Below are 15128 nucleotides of genomic sequence, written 5' to 3'. Positions count from 1 at the left end.
TAAGGCATCGTTGCCTAATACTTTACGTACGCTGTGTTGCCAAATGTCAAATTACACAGTTAAATATCGATTTTGGCTTAAAATTAACCGAAGTAAAGATTTTTAGTTTAACATAAAATATTTACAGGTTAAAATCTAATCGATTAAAATTTTAAAATAGCGAAATACAGGCCTTTTTTAACTTTTCAATGCACGAGCACCAGTGCTTCCATCTTTTGTGAAAACCTGTATAACAGTTTGACATTTTCAGTGACAACCCTAACCCAACTTTTCAATGTTATGGTATGTGTTGGTAAAATACACGTAGGATGTTTAAATTAAGCCCCCATTAGAAAAATCGAATTATTTCTTATAAATAATTGATGAATAACGTGTACACCAATATAGTAATGTCGATATGGAGACTTTATACAATCAGACAAATAAACTGATCCAACAAACACAACAAAGATTTCAAGTTTTGGAAAGAAACATTCCTGATGCTTTGGAAGTAGAGGCTGAAATTAGCGAAAACATTAAACAAATTGGAAGGTAAGCAGAAAAATCTGCCCTTATCTTGTGAGGAGTTTTAGAAACAGAACAAATATGGTTAATTGAACTTTACCCTTGTCACTCAGCCTTAATTATTTTAAGAACCATACCACTACTATTACAACTTTAATTGTTTCAGTAACTGTGAAAAACTAGACTTGTACGTGTACAAACTCCCGATTGAACAACGCCAAAATGCAAAAATGCGTAGCGACCAACTCAAGTATGACAACCGTCATTTACAGGCCGCCCTGGAAGCGGCGAAACAAAAACGTATTCGTCGCGAAACAGCCCTTCAAGAAAGGGAACAATTGCTCAACCGACGTTTTGCACCTAACCCAGACCTGACAGCAATCAACATGGACTACTCCATACAGCATAATGAATCAATGCATAACGCCAACAGAGGAGTGGATGAAATGATTTTCACAGGCGCCAACACATTAGAATCCTTGAGATCTCAAAGAAACACCTTAAAAGGAGCCCATAGGCGTATTATGGACATGGCAAATACTTTAGGGCTGAGCAATCATACCATGAGACTTATAGAGAAAAGAGTGTCTGAAGATAAATTTGTTTTTATTGGGGGCGTGGTAGTCACAATCACAGTGATTATTCTGGTTGTTATTTATTTAGTGTGAGATTTTGTAATACATTCCTATTTAAAAAAAAGTGGTGTTTTTCTAATGTATGTTTGAAGGAAAGTTGAAAATGGTACTCAGGGTGGTACACACATAAAATAGTCCAAAATTTTCCAAAAAATTTGCAAATGGGTTAAAAAACACATTACTTGTATTAATTATGCCCTAAAAACTAAATAAAACACTGTTAATTAGGTTTTCCTAGTTGTATTAATGTTTATATGCTGTTGTTTTGGGTAAACAAATAGCCTATATCATTTGTTGAAAAACATGTCTCTAATTAGTAATTATCAAAAATACTTACTTTTACACTCATTGAATGTCATGTTAACCTTTTTTTATAGGAGAATACATTATAAATAGATTACTTCCATCAATATATTTGTTTTGAACCTAAGTAGTTGCACCTAAAAATAATCATTTACCATATACTTACCTGGCCTGCAACATTTAGTTCCATTGTGGTTAACTACTGAAAGAGTAATAATGTGTATTACGAGTATTATACTATTAAGTATTATTGGCATTATTTTTTTAATCTGCAAATATACGGCTTTTTGGTGCACAAGCAAAAAATGTTTAATTGGAAAAACTGCCATTATTACAGGAGGAGCATCAGGTAAAAATTACAAATAGTTCTTTGAGGCCTATGCCTAATGTATCCAACCTATTTTTGTCCACTAACTTTAGAAAATTACTACTTAAAAATGTTTCTAGGTTTGGGATTCGAAACCGCTTTGGCATTGGCATCAAAAGGTTGTCGTGTCATTATAGCTGACGTGGCAAAAGGGCCTGAAGCGGCTGAAAAAATAAAGCAACAGACTCAAAACCCCCATGTGATAAGTAACTAGCACAAAAGAAATGCGGTAAACCAACTGAGTCTTACATCACTATTTCTTCAAAGGTAAATTCATAGACTTGCGATCCTACAAATCGGTACGGGCATTTGCTAGCGATATTTTGACTACAGAATCCAGGCTAGACATTCTTCTCTGTAACGCTGGCGTCGGTCATCACAGATTTAAACTTACGACCGAGGATGGCATGGACGTATCCATGCAAGTTAACCACTTGAGTCACTTTTTGTTAACACATCTTTTGCTCGGTAAGTTACAACACCGTAAATGTGCACCAAAAGTGCAACTTTATCTTTTAGGTCTTCTAAAAAAGACTGCTCCAAGTAGAGTAGTTTTTACCAGCTCTTTAGCTGGATATTTTTCTATGTTCACTTTAAACGAAATGAATCCAACAGCCGAATATTATGAGCGATGGAATACCAAGCTTTTAGCCGCTCCCTACTGCAATGCAAAATTGGCTATGGCGGCCGTCACAAGGATTTTTGCGGAAAAACTAAAAGGTAACATTACTTTTAATTGAACAGTAGCAACTTTATGATTTATTGTTTTGGTAGATAGCGGTGTAACAGTCAATGCAGTCCATCCGGGAATAGTAAAAACCCCTTTTATCGCCCAGTCGGTAATAGATGACAAAAACCACATTCTCGGCCTTTGGTTTGTACTGATGAGCAACATTGTCGGGAAAGTAAGTTCGTGCACTTTCTAGACACTTTTGAGTATATAATTAATCGTGGTTGACAGAATCCGGAAGCAGGGGCGCAACCCCTTATTCACCTGGCTCACTGCGATGACGTGAAAGATATGACGGGACAGTCGTTTGTCGAGGGGCGAAGGTTTTTCCGACCACCCCAGCTCACCCAACACTTCTGCAACCAGCTATGGGATGTTTCAGTTAAGATGGTTGGACTAAAGCCAGCTGAAGTCGGCTGTTAGAGTTACTTTTTGTTCAATTACTATTTTTGTTGAGAACATGTTGCATGTATTACTTTTTGTAAAGTGTTGGTATGGTAATAAGGTAAAGTTAAAAAAAAAACATTAATTTGTCTTATCATTTAAGTAAGTGAACTTAAAAAAAAACAAATGCCTAAAGGAAAGAAAACAAAACATCTTTTTTGCTACTACAAAAATGTTTTAAAACAACCCAAAATATTACTAAACTTCAATGTTATTGTTGATTACTAAAATTTTGTTTGTAATGTGAAATGTCCTGTGGTGATTTACAAAAGTTCATGTCAAAGTGACATGGTTTAAACAATAAATTAAAATTTATTTAAGTGGGATATACAGTTTTTAGCTCTCATTGTTAAAACACAACTCTCATATCAGCTAGTAAATGTACTACTAGATAAATTCATCCTTACCTCTTAGTAAATTAATCCCCACTTCTCAGTCTAATGTTTCTTATGATCTTGGCTCACTTATATCTACAATCACCTAACTGGTGTGAAACTGGAAAAGATCCAGTGAGGGCAAATCCAGATTTAACGAACTACTGCTGTGTCCTTCTAAATCTGACTCAGTGATTCGTCTAAATCGTTCATTGACAAACTGATCGACGTTCATAACTTCGTCGGAACTGCTCGAATTTTCTAGAATACTAGTCGATTCTGATGAGACGGGTAGCATTAACTCATCAACCGAATGCGGCAAATTACTTATAGGTGAGAGCACCGAATTTTCTATTAACAGTTCTGGACTTATGTCAGCTTGTATGTCAGTCTTAGCATTATCCTCCTCTCTATTACATTCAGAGTAGTTGTCCTGTTGGACGTACTTTGGATTGGGCGGACAGAGAAGAATATTGGCGTGAATTTTGATTTTTGGCGGTGGATCAGGAGGGTGCGGACTAAGCTCAAAATGATTTGTGTGCACCACATCTGATTTCATGTCGTAGTCGCTCAACTGTTCATAGTTGGGTGTCGGTGACACCAGGAACTCCTCTCCAGTAAAATGTCTCTTTGTTTCAGCGTTTGGCCCTTCTTTAACTAAAGGTTCAGTATCTGGTTTAACCGAATTAATTTTAATGTCGTTGATTTTCTTGGCAATCGCTTCCGTTTCTGACGAAACCAACATAGAACGTAACATTAGCTCATCCATTAAGCTCAACTTGTCACACAAGCAATTTTTAACCTGCGGTTTTGTTAAGTTTTCTTCACTTTTTGCCCGTATCGAACTTAGAAAGTCACCGTTACCCATCAGCTGCAAAACCGTCACGTCCTTGTACAAGTTATTGTCGTCGAAATAATAAGTTCCTGGACTCAACCCAATGGCATTTCCAAGCACTTTATCTACTTCCACCTCATTGGCTGCACTGCCAAGTTTTTTAAACAAAGCGTTCGTTAGCAATACCAAGTTGTGAAGTAAGTTGGACAACTCTTGACAGAACTTTGGTCCACGTTCCGACGACGGACACTTTTGTGTGATTGACACCAAATAATTCCACACCTCAAAATGTTTATCCTCGTTCTGGTGCATAGGACCGTGCGATGGGTTCTTTTTTAAGTGTTCCAAGATTTTGGTGCGGCCTAGATAGGCTTTTTTACATTTGGGGCATCGATACTGAGCGGGAATTTTACGTTTCTTTTGGAATGATTCCACTTGGACTGGCGGGATGACTTCATTGGTTGACGGATTTTTGTCTGTTTTCTCAGTATGGCTAACAAAATCGGATAATTGGACCTCGGTTTCGTTAGGGTCAGCCGACGTAGATTTGTCAATGAGGATCTTTTTAAAATCCTGCAACGTTGGAATGACTTAGTTATGTGAATTACTTTTGTAGATATTTATATTATTTATTTGAAACTTTTGTCACTTTTGGTTAAAAATTAGATACTCTATGAACACCCTACTTTATTCTATTTTTAGTATATTTCTTTTATTTAACTAGGACAGTTAGTTTTGACTTGATTTAAGTTAAAGTGACAAAAATAAGATTGCTTGACATTAAGAAATTATTTCACTTATTACTTACATTTTGAATGTATTTAGGAAATTTTACTTCACGTCCAGACCTCGTTTTAGACACTTGATGTGATGCAGGTAATTCAAGTGGCGGTGATAAAGGCTTTTTGATTTTTTTTGGTCTTCCCACTTTAGTTTTTGTTTTCTGTCGACCTGATGGCTGAAGAAAATCAACAATATATTAACAGTACAAATTAATAAAATCTATAGCACACCAGGTCAAACTGATTATTAGACTGCTTAAATTTCAGTTTTTATATAGTCTATTCAGTGATCTCTGACTATTGCCTCACAATCACCAGCAAAAAATGTACGTCGGCGATTAACTGTGATTAGATTGATTGCCAAAACTGTAATAATGTTTTAGGTTATAGGTACCTTAAGGCAGGGGCTACAACAAATAAAATAGCAACAATTAAACAATTTTTAGAAGATATACAACACTTGTAGAGGCTTTTGACAATCTTTAGGTTTTTAGTTGTATTTAGGAGAGTCTGGAAATTTTAAACAATTCTTATAAGGTTTAGAAAACTTGTAGAGGACACTGACACAGTGTCTGGCACTTTCAAAATGGTCTTAGAGGCCTCTGACAATTTAAAACAACTCTGGGAAAGTTTAATACAGTTGTGCAAGTCTGACACTTTTTAGAAGGTTGTAAGTAGCATTTAGAGGTCTCTTACAGATTCAAACTGGCCCTATAGAGGCCTCTGACAACTTATAACAACTGGTACTATCATTTTGTAAAACATAAAACATATATTTTTATTGGATCTTCCCCTAATAAAAGGAGATATGTGAGGCAACAGTCAGAAGTCACTGAACAGAGCTGGCTTTCCCTTATGTTTAGGCACTAACCTTTAAATTGAATTCATCAGGATACACCACTTTATAGACCAAGTTTATTGGGGCCTTTTCATTGTTCTTTTTGTAAAATGTCTTTTTCAGGTCTTCAGGAGTGCTTTTTACTAAAGTTTCAGTGTCTGGGTCATAAACATCCAACACTTCTGGTAGAATCTGGTCTATTCTAGGCATGACAGTCTGAGGAATAAATTAGTTTTAGTTTTACACTAATTGCTGCTATCATGGATAGTAGGTATTATTTATACTGTACACTCATACTTTTTTCTCACAACAAACATTTATTTAAAGCAAACTACCATTATAAAGGTTTAGCTTTTTGAATTTGGTACAATAACCATCTGCTAGTTTAATAGAGAATTTAGTGGTTAATGGTTATTTACCAGTACAAAACGTAGTTAAAAACATTAATTATGACTTGTGACTATGAGTTTGATGGACAGTAAGTTCAGTTTTTTGTTGTACAGCTCAATTTCCAACACAATACATAAAATTTAAAACCTACCTTTGCAATGTTTTCCTTGCTTTTTTTGGGCATGTTTAAGTACTCGTTATATCAGACACTGGATGTATTATATTTGAGAATTTGTTTATAATCTTTATGTTTGTCTCCCTATGTTTTTAAATGTAAATCTAAAAAACTGTTATACATAGTTAAATATAATAATAATTAATAATTTGTTTGTTTGTTTACACATAAATGTCAGGTGTCAGTCAGACTTCACACTACACTCTCATCTTGATCCGAGTATGTTTGTGTCTCCTTCTAGCTTTCTAAATAGAGGGGCAAAAACTGAAACAAAACATGTCTTAGAATCACTTGCCAATCATTGGCATTTGGCGGATGTCGACTGTCAAACGTTTAAAATTGCCTACAAATTCAAATTCTTTTAAAATTACTTTTAATAAAAAATAAATATATTTAAATAAAAGTAAGAGCTTGAAAAGGAAGACTATTTTTGATTATTGTAAACATGAAACTTACAAGAGTAAGTCCATAATTTTTAAAAATGTTGAAAAATCACGTTCATTAAAAAACTACTCGTGAAATGGTTGGTTTAACATTTTTTTTAAAATAAACATTAACATTTCTTTAAACATGTTTTCATCTGTTTTTATTAATGCAACTATTCTTATTTTTATTATTCTCTCAATCTTCACTGAAAAAATAGGCAAGTCAACTAATACCAAGTTAAAAAAATACTGATTTAATAAAAACATAATATTAATTCTGAAACAGAATAGAAATTTATTTCTGTCTGGCAACTTCCCAACAAGGTTTGATTAATAAATTGTATATTCCGGACTGGCCAGTGCCTTGACCCCTAAAACTGGCGTTGATAACCAGTTTCAGGCTTGGTTTTGTTTATTTACTTTTACTTCTGCATTATCCACGGTATCAGCTCGCAAAGCGATTGATAATTTATCTTTCATTATTCCAGCACGTTTTTATTCAGACTTCCGGAAAAGTCAACTAACCATGCATGTTTTACGGAATTTTTCGCTGGTTAGGTTACGAAATACTCGCGCTTTTTCGCGTAATCGTTTAATAATAACGGATGAAGTGAAAACTGCTCTTACAGAATCGAAACCTGTGGTGGCTTTGGAATCTACCATAGTCACTCATGGTATGCCTTTTCCGTCAAACGTGGAATGCGCTTTGGAAGTTGAGAACGTAGTTCGATCGCAGGTAGCTAATTTGCAATTTTAAAATATTGATTTTACTTTTGTTATATTAATTTGATAGGGAGCCATTCCAGCGACTATAGCAATACTAAACGGAACGATTAAAGTGGGTTTGTCCAAACGTGAATTAGAACTACTCGGTGACGTCACGCACAGTAAACCAATCAAAACGTCGCGACGCGATTTTGGTTACGTTTTGAGTCGTCGTTTAAACGGTGGCACCACTGTGGCAGGAACAGTTGCGATTTGCAAAGCTGTTGGCATTACTGTGTTTGCTACAGGAGGTATTTGCATTAGAAGTTTTGAACACGCTGTATATTATCTAGTATAATTAGTGGTATAACTGTAATATAACAAATTTTAGGGATTGGGGGCGTTCATCGTGGTGCCAGTGAAACTTTTGACGTATCCGCAGATCTAACCGAACTGGGAAGATGCAATGTTGCCGTTGTTTCCAGTGGGGTAAAGTCTATCCTGGATATTCCAAAAACCTTAGAGTTCCTGGTAATTATAGCAAATTTGTTAACGTAGCACAGAGTTGTATACCCCAGTTTTTAGTCCATAAATTGTCTGCAAAGCGGATACGTCATGACTATAAAATTTAAGACATATTTTTTTGCATTCACGGTTATGTCATTGTTATATCAAAAAACGGTTTGGGGGAAAGGAACCTTTCGTTTTTTTGTATTTGACATTTTGTTCTAAATGTCTACAGTTGATAAGCGATGACACTGACAACTGTTTACAGACTTTTCAAGAGTAAAGATGACATTTTCCTAGTCACATGACTATTGTTAATAGTTCTCAATTTACCTTTACAGTGTTGCCAGTTGCGAATTTAAATTGCCACAATCACACGATACGTGCTTTTACAATTTCAGCTTTCCCATTTCCTAACTATTTAAATGTAATTTACAGACTTTTCAAAGGTAAAGCTAACATTTTCCTGATCACGTGACTGTGATTGACACGCTTTAACTTAACTTTATAGTGTTGCCTGCTGCGAATTTATATTGTCACGATCACGTGACGTGCTTTTATAGTTTCAGCTTTTTCTACTGCTTAAATGTAATTTACTCAGAGAGATTAAGAGACCGAACGTCACGATGACGTAATTTGACATGTGATTAATATATTGTTTTGTTAGACTACGTCATTGTGACGTCAAGTTTGCTCTGCAGACTAGATGAGAATCAACTCGAATACTGATGACGTTTAGTCTCTTTGAGAAACAAAATCACTATTTTTAAAGCTTAATAGTTTTTTAAACACAACATTCAACGAGCATCTACAATACAGTGTTTTGACTTCTGGCAACTAACTTAAATCGAATATATCCTAACCAAACAGACATAATTCCTTGATTCCTCTCGGAAATTTGCATTTATAATTCTCGCTAGCGACATTTAATAATGCATCCCCCAGAGCCTTGGGGAAGTTTGACACATGCCGTCTTGAAAGGCGTTTGAACCCGCATAATGCGATTATCGAGCCCTGCGGGGATTTAAAGACGTTGAGATCCTGAAGTAGTTAACATTTCTCCGAACAACCTCTACCAAGCATATTTTCAGGAAACTCAAGGGGTGCACGTGTGTACGATCGCCCCCACCAAGTCATTTCCCGCCTTCTACTGTTCTACCAGCAATTACAAAGCTCCGTACAATGTGGAAACACCTTTAGAAGCCGCGAAAATAATCCAAGCCCATTTGGATCTCGATTTGAAATCTGGTAACTAGATCAGTAATTTTTTGACACATTTTACTGATTTTGGATTTGATTAGGTCTGCTTTTTGCCGTGCCTGTACCCGAACAATACTCCCTTGACTCGCAGTCTATTAACCGGGTGATCGAAGAGGCATTAGCCAAAGCCCATGAGGCTCAAATTAGCGGTAAAGCCATCACTCCTTTTCTGTTATCGGAGATAGCGAAGATGACGTCCGGAAATTCACTGAAAACAAGTATCCTTTACGTTAACTTATGCCTGCTTTATACTTCCCATTTAAGAATTAAATTAAATTTAAATTTCCACTAAAATTAATATTTAAACTAAGAAATCTTGTTTAGGTTTATACTACAAATTAATAATTAGAAAAATAAATGACTGTTTTGACTTACTGGACGTTCGACGTTGATATTTGACGTTGACGTTTCAATTGTCATCGTCATTACGCGTGTTTTGTGGATAAAGAAAATTTTTATTAAAATAATTTAAAAAATTTGTTCTTAAACCACTTTTTCGGTAAAAAATCCAATTATGGAAATAGACGATTCAAGTCTAATAGACTACGTATCGCAATAGAAGACAGCAATTTACATCATGAGTGATGACAAGTATGACAGTGATAGTTCCGAAAGTCAACGAATTTAAACGAATTAAGCCGAACTTTAATAAAGTTGGTTTAACTTTAATTTAAAATTAATTTTAGTTTAGTGTAAATTGAAAGTATAAATGGGCTCGCTTGTAAGTTCACTTTCAGCTTTGATAAATTAATTTTAGTTTAAATGAAAGTTTAGTTTAATTGTTAATTGAGAGGTATAAAGCAGGCATTACTCTAGTAAAAGCACCAAACTGGTAATTCCTTAATGAAAACTCAGACATAGCATTGATAAAAAACAACGCTAAAGTGGCCGCTGAAATTTCGTTTCATTTAACCGAAATGAAAAACAGTTATACTGAAAACCCCCCTCAAAATCTGCAGACTTTTGCCGGCCAGGGAACATCTGGAAAACACCCTGTAAGTAAAACATAGAAAATTGTGATTTTGCAATAAAGAACTTTACAGTACAAGGCGTGGATTATCTCAAAAATTAGTTAATAAAATTAAGAAATGGATTTAGGAGTAACCCAAGCAGCAAACCATAAACTGTCAAAGAAATAATATTAATGTTTGCATCAGCTTATCCGTCTTTCACACGAAACGAACATTTCAATTTTCCTTCAAGCTGTTTCTCTCTGTCAAGTTGTGGCACTAAAGACAGCAAAAGGGTTATATGTTAAGGGCAAACAAAAACAATCCGACTGGCTTCAATTAATAACCGTCTGTTTACCACGGCAATTACATTACAAATTTTCGCCAATAAGACCACGTGAATCCAGTTTCGAAGCCTTTTCGATTTATGGCGAAACACTAATCATATATCATGTATTCGAGGAGGATTAACGAGCCGTCGGCCTTGTACAGGGCGCTATTTATAAACCGGACCCCGGGAAGTAATTAGGAAAATTGGTGTGAGCAATTATCGTCCTTATTAACTCCTCGAAAATGTCGATGATGATTGACGATTCCAGAACGAAGACTAATTGGGGAAATGTTTTAGTGATGTTTGTCTTTAAAGAAACGTGTGTGTCATACTCACACTAATTATAACGAAAAAGGGTGCGGGTTGTATGGTAAAAAAAATTGTTTTCTTTGCAGGTTATTATTGGAGGATCAAATCTAGACTGTGTGGCTCGTCTAGACGTCGACGAAATAAAGGTAAATATAACCTTTCTTATCTCTGCGTAATTATCGAACCCTCAAACCCAAACCAGTTATTAATGGAATCCTCTCAAGGGTGTTATTGTAGTGCCACTTTCCTCACTGTTAACCCAGCGGCTTATCCGGCCCTAAGAAAACTAACCGCATTAAATGCGACCACTCAAACCAATAAATTCCGATCTAATCCTCCGTTATTTACCCGTAGGAGAAAGGAGAATAATTCTACCCCAATGAAATGTTAATGCTCTCAGTTTATCCAGTTAAGCAAATATTGTTGTTTGTCTCAAACTGAACGGACGGTTCCTAATACCCACCCTTTGACTATTGTTAATATTAACTGAACACCCAATCTGAATAGTTTCCATACTATTGTTGCCTTTATGTATTAGTAAGCAGGAAGGGATGGTCGAGGTTGCATAATATAGGTATACTGATAATCAAACAAAATTGAATAACGTCACATAATTAGGAATAGCACTAATTACCAAATATTTGACTAATAGCTGCTAGATGAAATGCTAGAAGAAATTTTAACCTTAGCATTAGCAATTAATTTAGTATTAACCTTAATAAAGAAGGGTGTTTATATCTTACCATACAGTTTTTTTAAAAGTAACCTAAATTGTTATTTTTTTCAAACTTTGCTGCCTATAATGCCACATTACTGCACTAAATGAATAGTAAAAAGATACTTTTAATTCCTGTATAGAAATTTCATAAATAAAGCATAAATTCAATTTAAGAGGAAATGGAGATTTACTAGTATTAGAATATCACAATTTAAAATCACTAGCTCTATTCTTCATGCTAATTCTAAAGTTAATGGGTACCAGAAATGTGTTTTAAGTTTTAATATTTACACCGTATTTCCTCACTGGAAGCTGATTGTTTGTCTCACTAAAAAAAGCCATTAATTTTTCTAAATATGATAATTAAAGTAGAATTTGCTTTTTCTTTCAACATACTTAATTTTTGGAACGACGTACTGTAATTTGTGCTGCCTACACCTAGTGACGAAATAAACTCAAAGATTCTAACAATACCTTTATTAAATGGATATATACATTAATTTCACTATACATGAATAAGCATCAATAATAAGGTAACAATTATTAATATTAATAATAATAATTATTATACTTAGATAGATTACAATAAATTCTCTAGTTGCGTTTTAGTTTACGTAGGTACGAATCTTGGTATTGTTGAATTAGAAATTGGGAAGCTTTGTTAAGGTCGACATTTTTCAGTTTGGTCTGCATATTTTTTGCTTATTTTATATTCGTTAATTGAGTCTAGGACAAACCACATCGTAACTATTGATAATCAGAAATAGAAACGCATTAAATTACAAAATAGTAACCACTTAATTAAATGAAAAAAATTGTTTTATGGTAGCTTGCTTTACACTTGTTAGTTGACATGGTAAAATCGATTGTTTGACAGAGAACATTAGAATTGAAAAAATTACCAGACGGACAAAACCACCACAAAAATTGATGTCATTTGATTGACAGCTTTGAATATAAATTATAAAAATAATAGTACTGTAGAGAACATAAAAAAAATCAGCAACTACTTCACAGTTGAGTTAAAATTAAGAACCTTCCACTAATCATCCAAACAGACAATTTTACACTTTATTAATACAAAAAAAATCAAAATTCCGAATTTGTCGATGTGGATCATTTAAATCAGTCCAAAAAACTAGAATCCTTATCAAAGACCAAACTTTACTAAGCGAGGCACTCAAATTCATTTCATTATAGCTATAATGTAATATTTACAGAACGGTTAACAAGCTCGGTTGTGGTTTGTAAGTGTTTCTTTACCTCACGATTCCCCTATTAAGTGAACACGTGACGTAAAAACCACTTACGTCTAACTGAATAACTCCTACTTATATTACGTGTAATGCTGTAACGTTTCTAAATGGTAAATGGAAACTGAATTAAAGTGTATAAACGTAGCAGTCTCGCGGTCTCGTGAATTCTATACAAGTTTCCGTATGCCGGGGAAATTCTAAATGGAAAAGATGCCAAAAAACTGAGTTTTTCTACCTATTTTGTTGCTACTCAAACATACAGAAATATATGTACACTTGCAAAATACTACTATTTTAAATTGTTATACATAAGTTTTACAAAGGATATAAGCTTTTGTTGTATATAGTATATTGTTTCGGTAGGTATTGTGCTTTCGTTCGCGTAGGACTTATAATATCTTATTTACACACTCAGTACGCTACACATAACATTAAAGTTTTATAATGAGATTACTTGGTTTTGTTGTTGTGTCTGATGATGCGAGGGATTGTTCATAAAACTTCCGGAATAAACAACTGTCACCACCACTATAAAAAAAGTCATATGTGCGCAAAAGTCACCAGTTTTTTGACTAGCACTACAACCCGATTGGTCGGTCGTGACCAATCACGTTCTCCGGCGCTAAACTAACGTTTCCTGCTGAAAAACTGGCACCGAAGAGAGCAATTCTCAGCAAGGCTCTTCTCTGGTGTCTTCCTTGACGCGGCCGCGAGGCCTTCGCATGAAGATGTCCTCGAGGGGCGTGGCCAGGGGCCCCTTTTTGACGCGACCCCAACGGCCGCGATTAAATAGGCCCTCCAGCCGATACTGAAAAAGAAAAACTGTTTTATGTTCTAGTTCAATGAGGATAATAATTCTGAACGAAAACGCGGTTTTATTTGTCAAAAGTACGTAAAACGAGGAATGATGTAATAAAAAAATCTGGTATTATTCGATTCATTGAAACTAAATTACTCAAATTTATGACAGCTGAAGTAAATTCAAACCCAAAAAAAAAAAAATTAAATAGCTACTTGACTAAAACTTAATTGTGTTTTATAGTTGTTAGCCACCCCTTTTTGTAAAAATTACATGGATTTTTAGTAAAAAAAAAAGTTAGTATAAACGAAATCAATATAACATACACGTTTAACATACTTGTTGAACCAATTTTCTTTTAGTATTTGGCATACATTTCATTGCTAAGTCATTTTATTAAATAAGTATTAATTTTTTTACTTGAAATCAAATAAAAAAAAGTACAGAAAACTGTGAAATGATTGATTATATTAAATTATATTGATCAATATTTGGAACCTTTCGATATAGAATACACGGTGTCTCTAAAATGTACATGTACGAATAAATACTAATTTAAGAAAAAATTTACAAAAGAAAAACTATGGAAGTTAATTAAAGAGTGATAAAATATAGTATATTCACGATTTTTTTGGAACTACCCTGTATACATGGAATTTTTCTTGTAGGTATAATAAAATGACAAAAATTCTTAAAGCGTCAAGTCTTTTCAAGGTTTTTGGTCAAAATGTTATGTTTGGAAATGTACGACAGCACATATAGTAAACCATGACAAGCTAAATCGAATAACGTAATACTATACAGAGTGTCCCATTTGAAATAGGGCACTTTTCGGTACGACAACCAATTTGGTGGAATTTCCTATTAAAACTTTAACCCAAAGTGGTCCAGGTGGACCCCCAAAGGAGTCTACGCTAGCGTGACAAATAAATGTTTCTGATTTCAATAGTGTTCCTTTAAAATGCAATATGATAAACATATTAATTAACAGTGTAATAATTACATATTTGAATAAATACAAAAAAGGAAAATATACGTACTATTTTTATTTTAACACTCCGAATGATGACTTTTCTAATATTATTTATAAATAAGATTATATTGGTTTATTGTGCTGTGACTAGAAGTAAAAAAAGTGAAGTTGGATGGAATCACTTTTTTGAATGATCTACATTACTTTTTTAACATCCATTCCAATCAATTAGTTAGTTAACCAATTAATTTTCACTTTTTTTTCGAAAACTGTTAAACTGTTAATTAACTGAAAATAAGTTAATCGTGATTGGAACAACACAAAATTCCATAGTTAGATCTAATCTTGACATTTTTTTGTTGAGTTTTGGGAATATGGTATAAATTCCACCAAATTCAGCAAAATTTATAAAGTTGTCAAAAAAAAATTTGGGAACCTCTGTTTTAACCTCTCATAAATGACGTAATGATATACAGAATGTCTTATGTAAAATAGTACACTTTTTGACCTTTAAACGC

At 34.2% G+C, this 15128-nt stretch overlaps 5 protein-coding genes across 7 annotated transcripts in view; 3 read left to right on the top strand and 2 right to left on the bottom strand.

Moving 5' to 3' along the window:
* The first annotated feature begins 264 nt into the window (after positions 1–264).
* Positions 265–1220, top strand: Membrin (golgi SNAP receptor complex member 2). Its single transcript, XM_081974414.1, has 2 exons — positions 265–531; positions 671–1220. The coding sequence occupies exons 1-2, from the start codon at positions 398–400 to the stop codon at positions 1170–1172; spliced, it is 636 nt and encodes a 211-aa protein (XP_081830540.1). The 5' UTR covers positions 265–397; the 3' UTR covers positions 1173–1220.
* Positions 1221–1561: 341 nt separating this feature from the next.
* LOC145725602 (retinol dehydrogenase 13-like) lies at positions 1562–3068 on the top strand. The gene is made up of 6 exons (XM_081974406.1): positions 1562–1791; positions 1890–2015; positions 2077–2277; positions 2329–2529; positions 2584–2714; positions 2771–3068. Exons 1-6 carry the CDS (start codon positions 1659–1661, stop codon positions 2960–2962), a joined length of 984 nt encoding a protein of 327 aa, XP_081830532.1. The 5' UTR covers positions 1562–1658; the 3' UTR covers positions 2963–3068.
* LOC145725601 (uncharacterized) lies at positions 3069–6550 on the bottom strand. Its single transcript, XM_081974404.1, has 4 exons — positions 6354–6550; positions 5846–6028; positions 5001–5150; positions 3069–4765 (listed from the first exon to the last, which is right to left on the bottom strand). Exons 1-4 carry the CDS (start codon positions 6384–6386, stop codon positions 3464–3466), a joined length of 1668 nt encoding a protein of 555 aa, XP_081830530.1. The 5' UTR covers positions 6387–6550; the 3' UTR covers positions 3069–3463.
* Positions 6551–7250: 700 nt separating this feature from the next.
* Positions 7251–15128, top strand: part of LOC145724958 (uncharacterized) — a 112528-nt gene continuing 104650 nt past the window's right edge. The window contains exons 1-7 of the mRNA XM_081973470.1: positions 7251–7538; positions 7596–7818; positions 7899–8038; positions 9106–9262; positions 9316–9492; positions 10130–10269; positions 10951–11010. Coding sequence (XP_081829596.1) covers positions 7329–7538; positions 7596–7818; positions 7899–8038; positions 9106–9262; positions 9316–9492; positions 10130–10269; positions 10951–11010 — 1107 coding nt within the window. The 5' untranslated portion in view covers positions 7251–7328. The remainder of the gene's footprint in view (positions 7539–7595; positions 7819–7898; positions 8039–9105; positions 9263–9315; positions 9493–10129; positions 10270–10950; positions 11011–15128) is intronic.
* LOC145724959 (tetraspanin-1-like) overlaps positions 12045–15128 on the bottom strand; it is a 97675-nt gene continuing 94591 nt past the window's right edge. For all 3 annotated transcript variants that reach the window (XM_081973472.1, XM_081973471.1, XM_081973473.1), the window contains one exon: positions 12045–13646. The gene's annotated coding sequence lies outside the window, so the exon portion shown is untranslated. The remainder of the gene's footprint in view (positions 13647–15128) is intronic.

This window comes from Ips typographus, linkage group LG2 (genome assembly GCF_016097725.1).
Source record: "Ips typographus isolate SLU linkage group LG2, UJ_Ityp_2.0, whole genome shotgun sequence".
Lineage (NCBI taxonomy): Eukaryota > Metazoa > Arthropoda > Insecta > Coleoptera > Curculionidae > Ips > Ips typographus.
Note: the sequence above shows the minus strand (reverse complement) of the source record. Positions and strands in the feature narration are given on the sequence as shown.

Bases quoted from the DNA above. Each gene is read 5' to 3' on its own strand.
- LOC145725602 (XM_081974406.1), top strand. From the start codon at position 1,659: ATGTGTATTACGAGTATTATACTATTAAGTATTATTGGCATTATTTTT. The intron at 1,792-1,889 runs GTAAAAATTACA...AAATGTTTCTAG, and splicing joins TATTACAGGAGGAGCATCAG to GTTTGGGATTCGAAACCGCT. The intron at 2,016-2,076 runs GTAACTAGCACA...ATTTCTTCAAAG, and splicing joins TCAAAACCCCCATGTGATAA to GTAAATTCATAGACTTGCGA.
- Membrin (XM_081974414.1), top strand. From the start codon at position 398: ATGGAGACTTTATACAATCAGACAAATAAACTGATCCAACAAACACAA. The intron at 532-670 runs GTAAGCAGAAAA...TAATTGTTTCAG, and splicing joins AACATTAAACAAATTGGAAG to TAACTGTGAAAAACTAGACT.
- LOC145725601 (XM_081974404.1), bottom strand. From the start codon at position 6,386: ATGCCCAAAAAAAGCAAGGAAAACATTGCAAAG. The intron at 6,029-6,353 runs GTAGGTTTTAAA...TTTATTCCTCAG, and splicing joins GCAAGGAAAACATTGCAAAG to ACTGTCATGCCTAGAATAGA. The intron at 4,766-5,000 runs GTAAGTAATAAG...CCAACGTTGCAG, and splicing joins TTCCTAAATACATTCAAAAT to GATTTTAAAAAGATCCTCAT.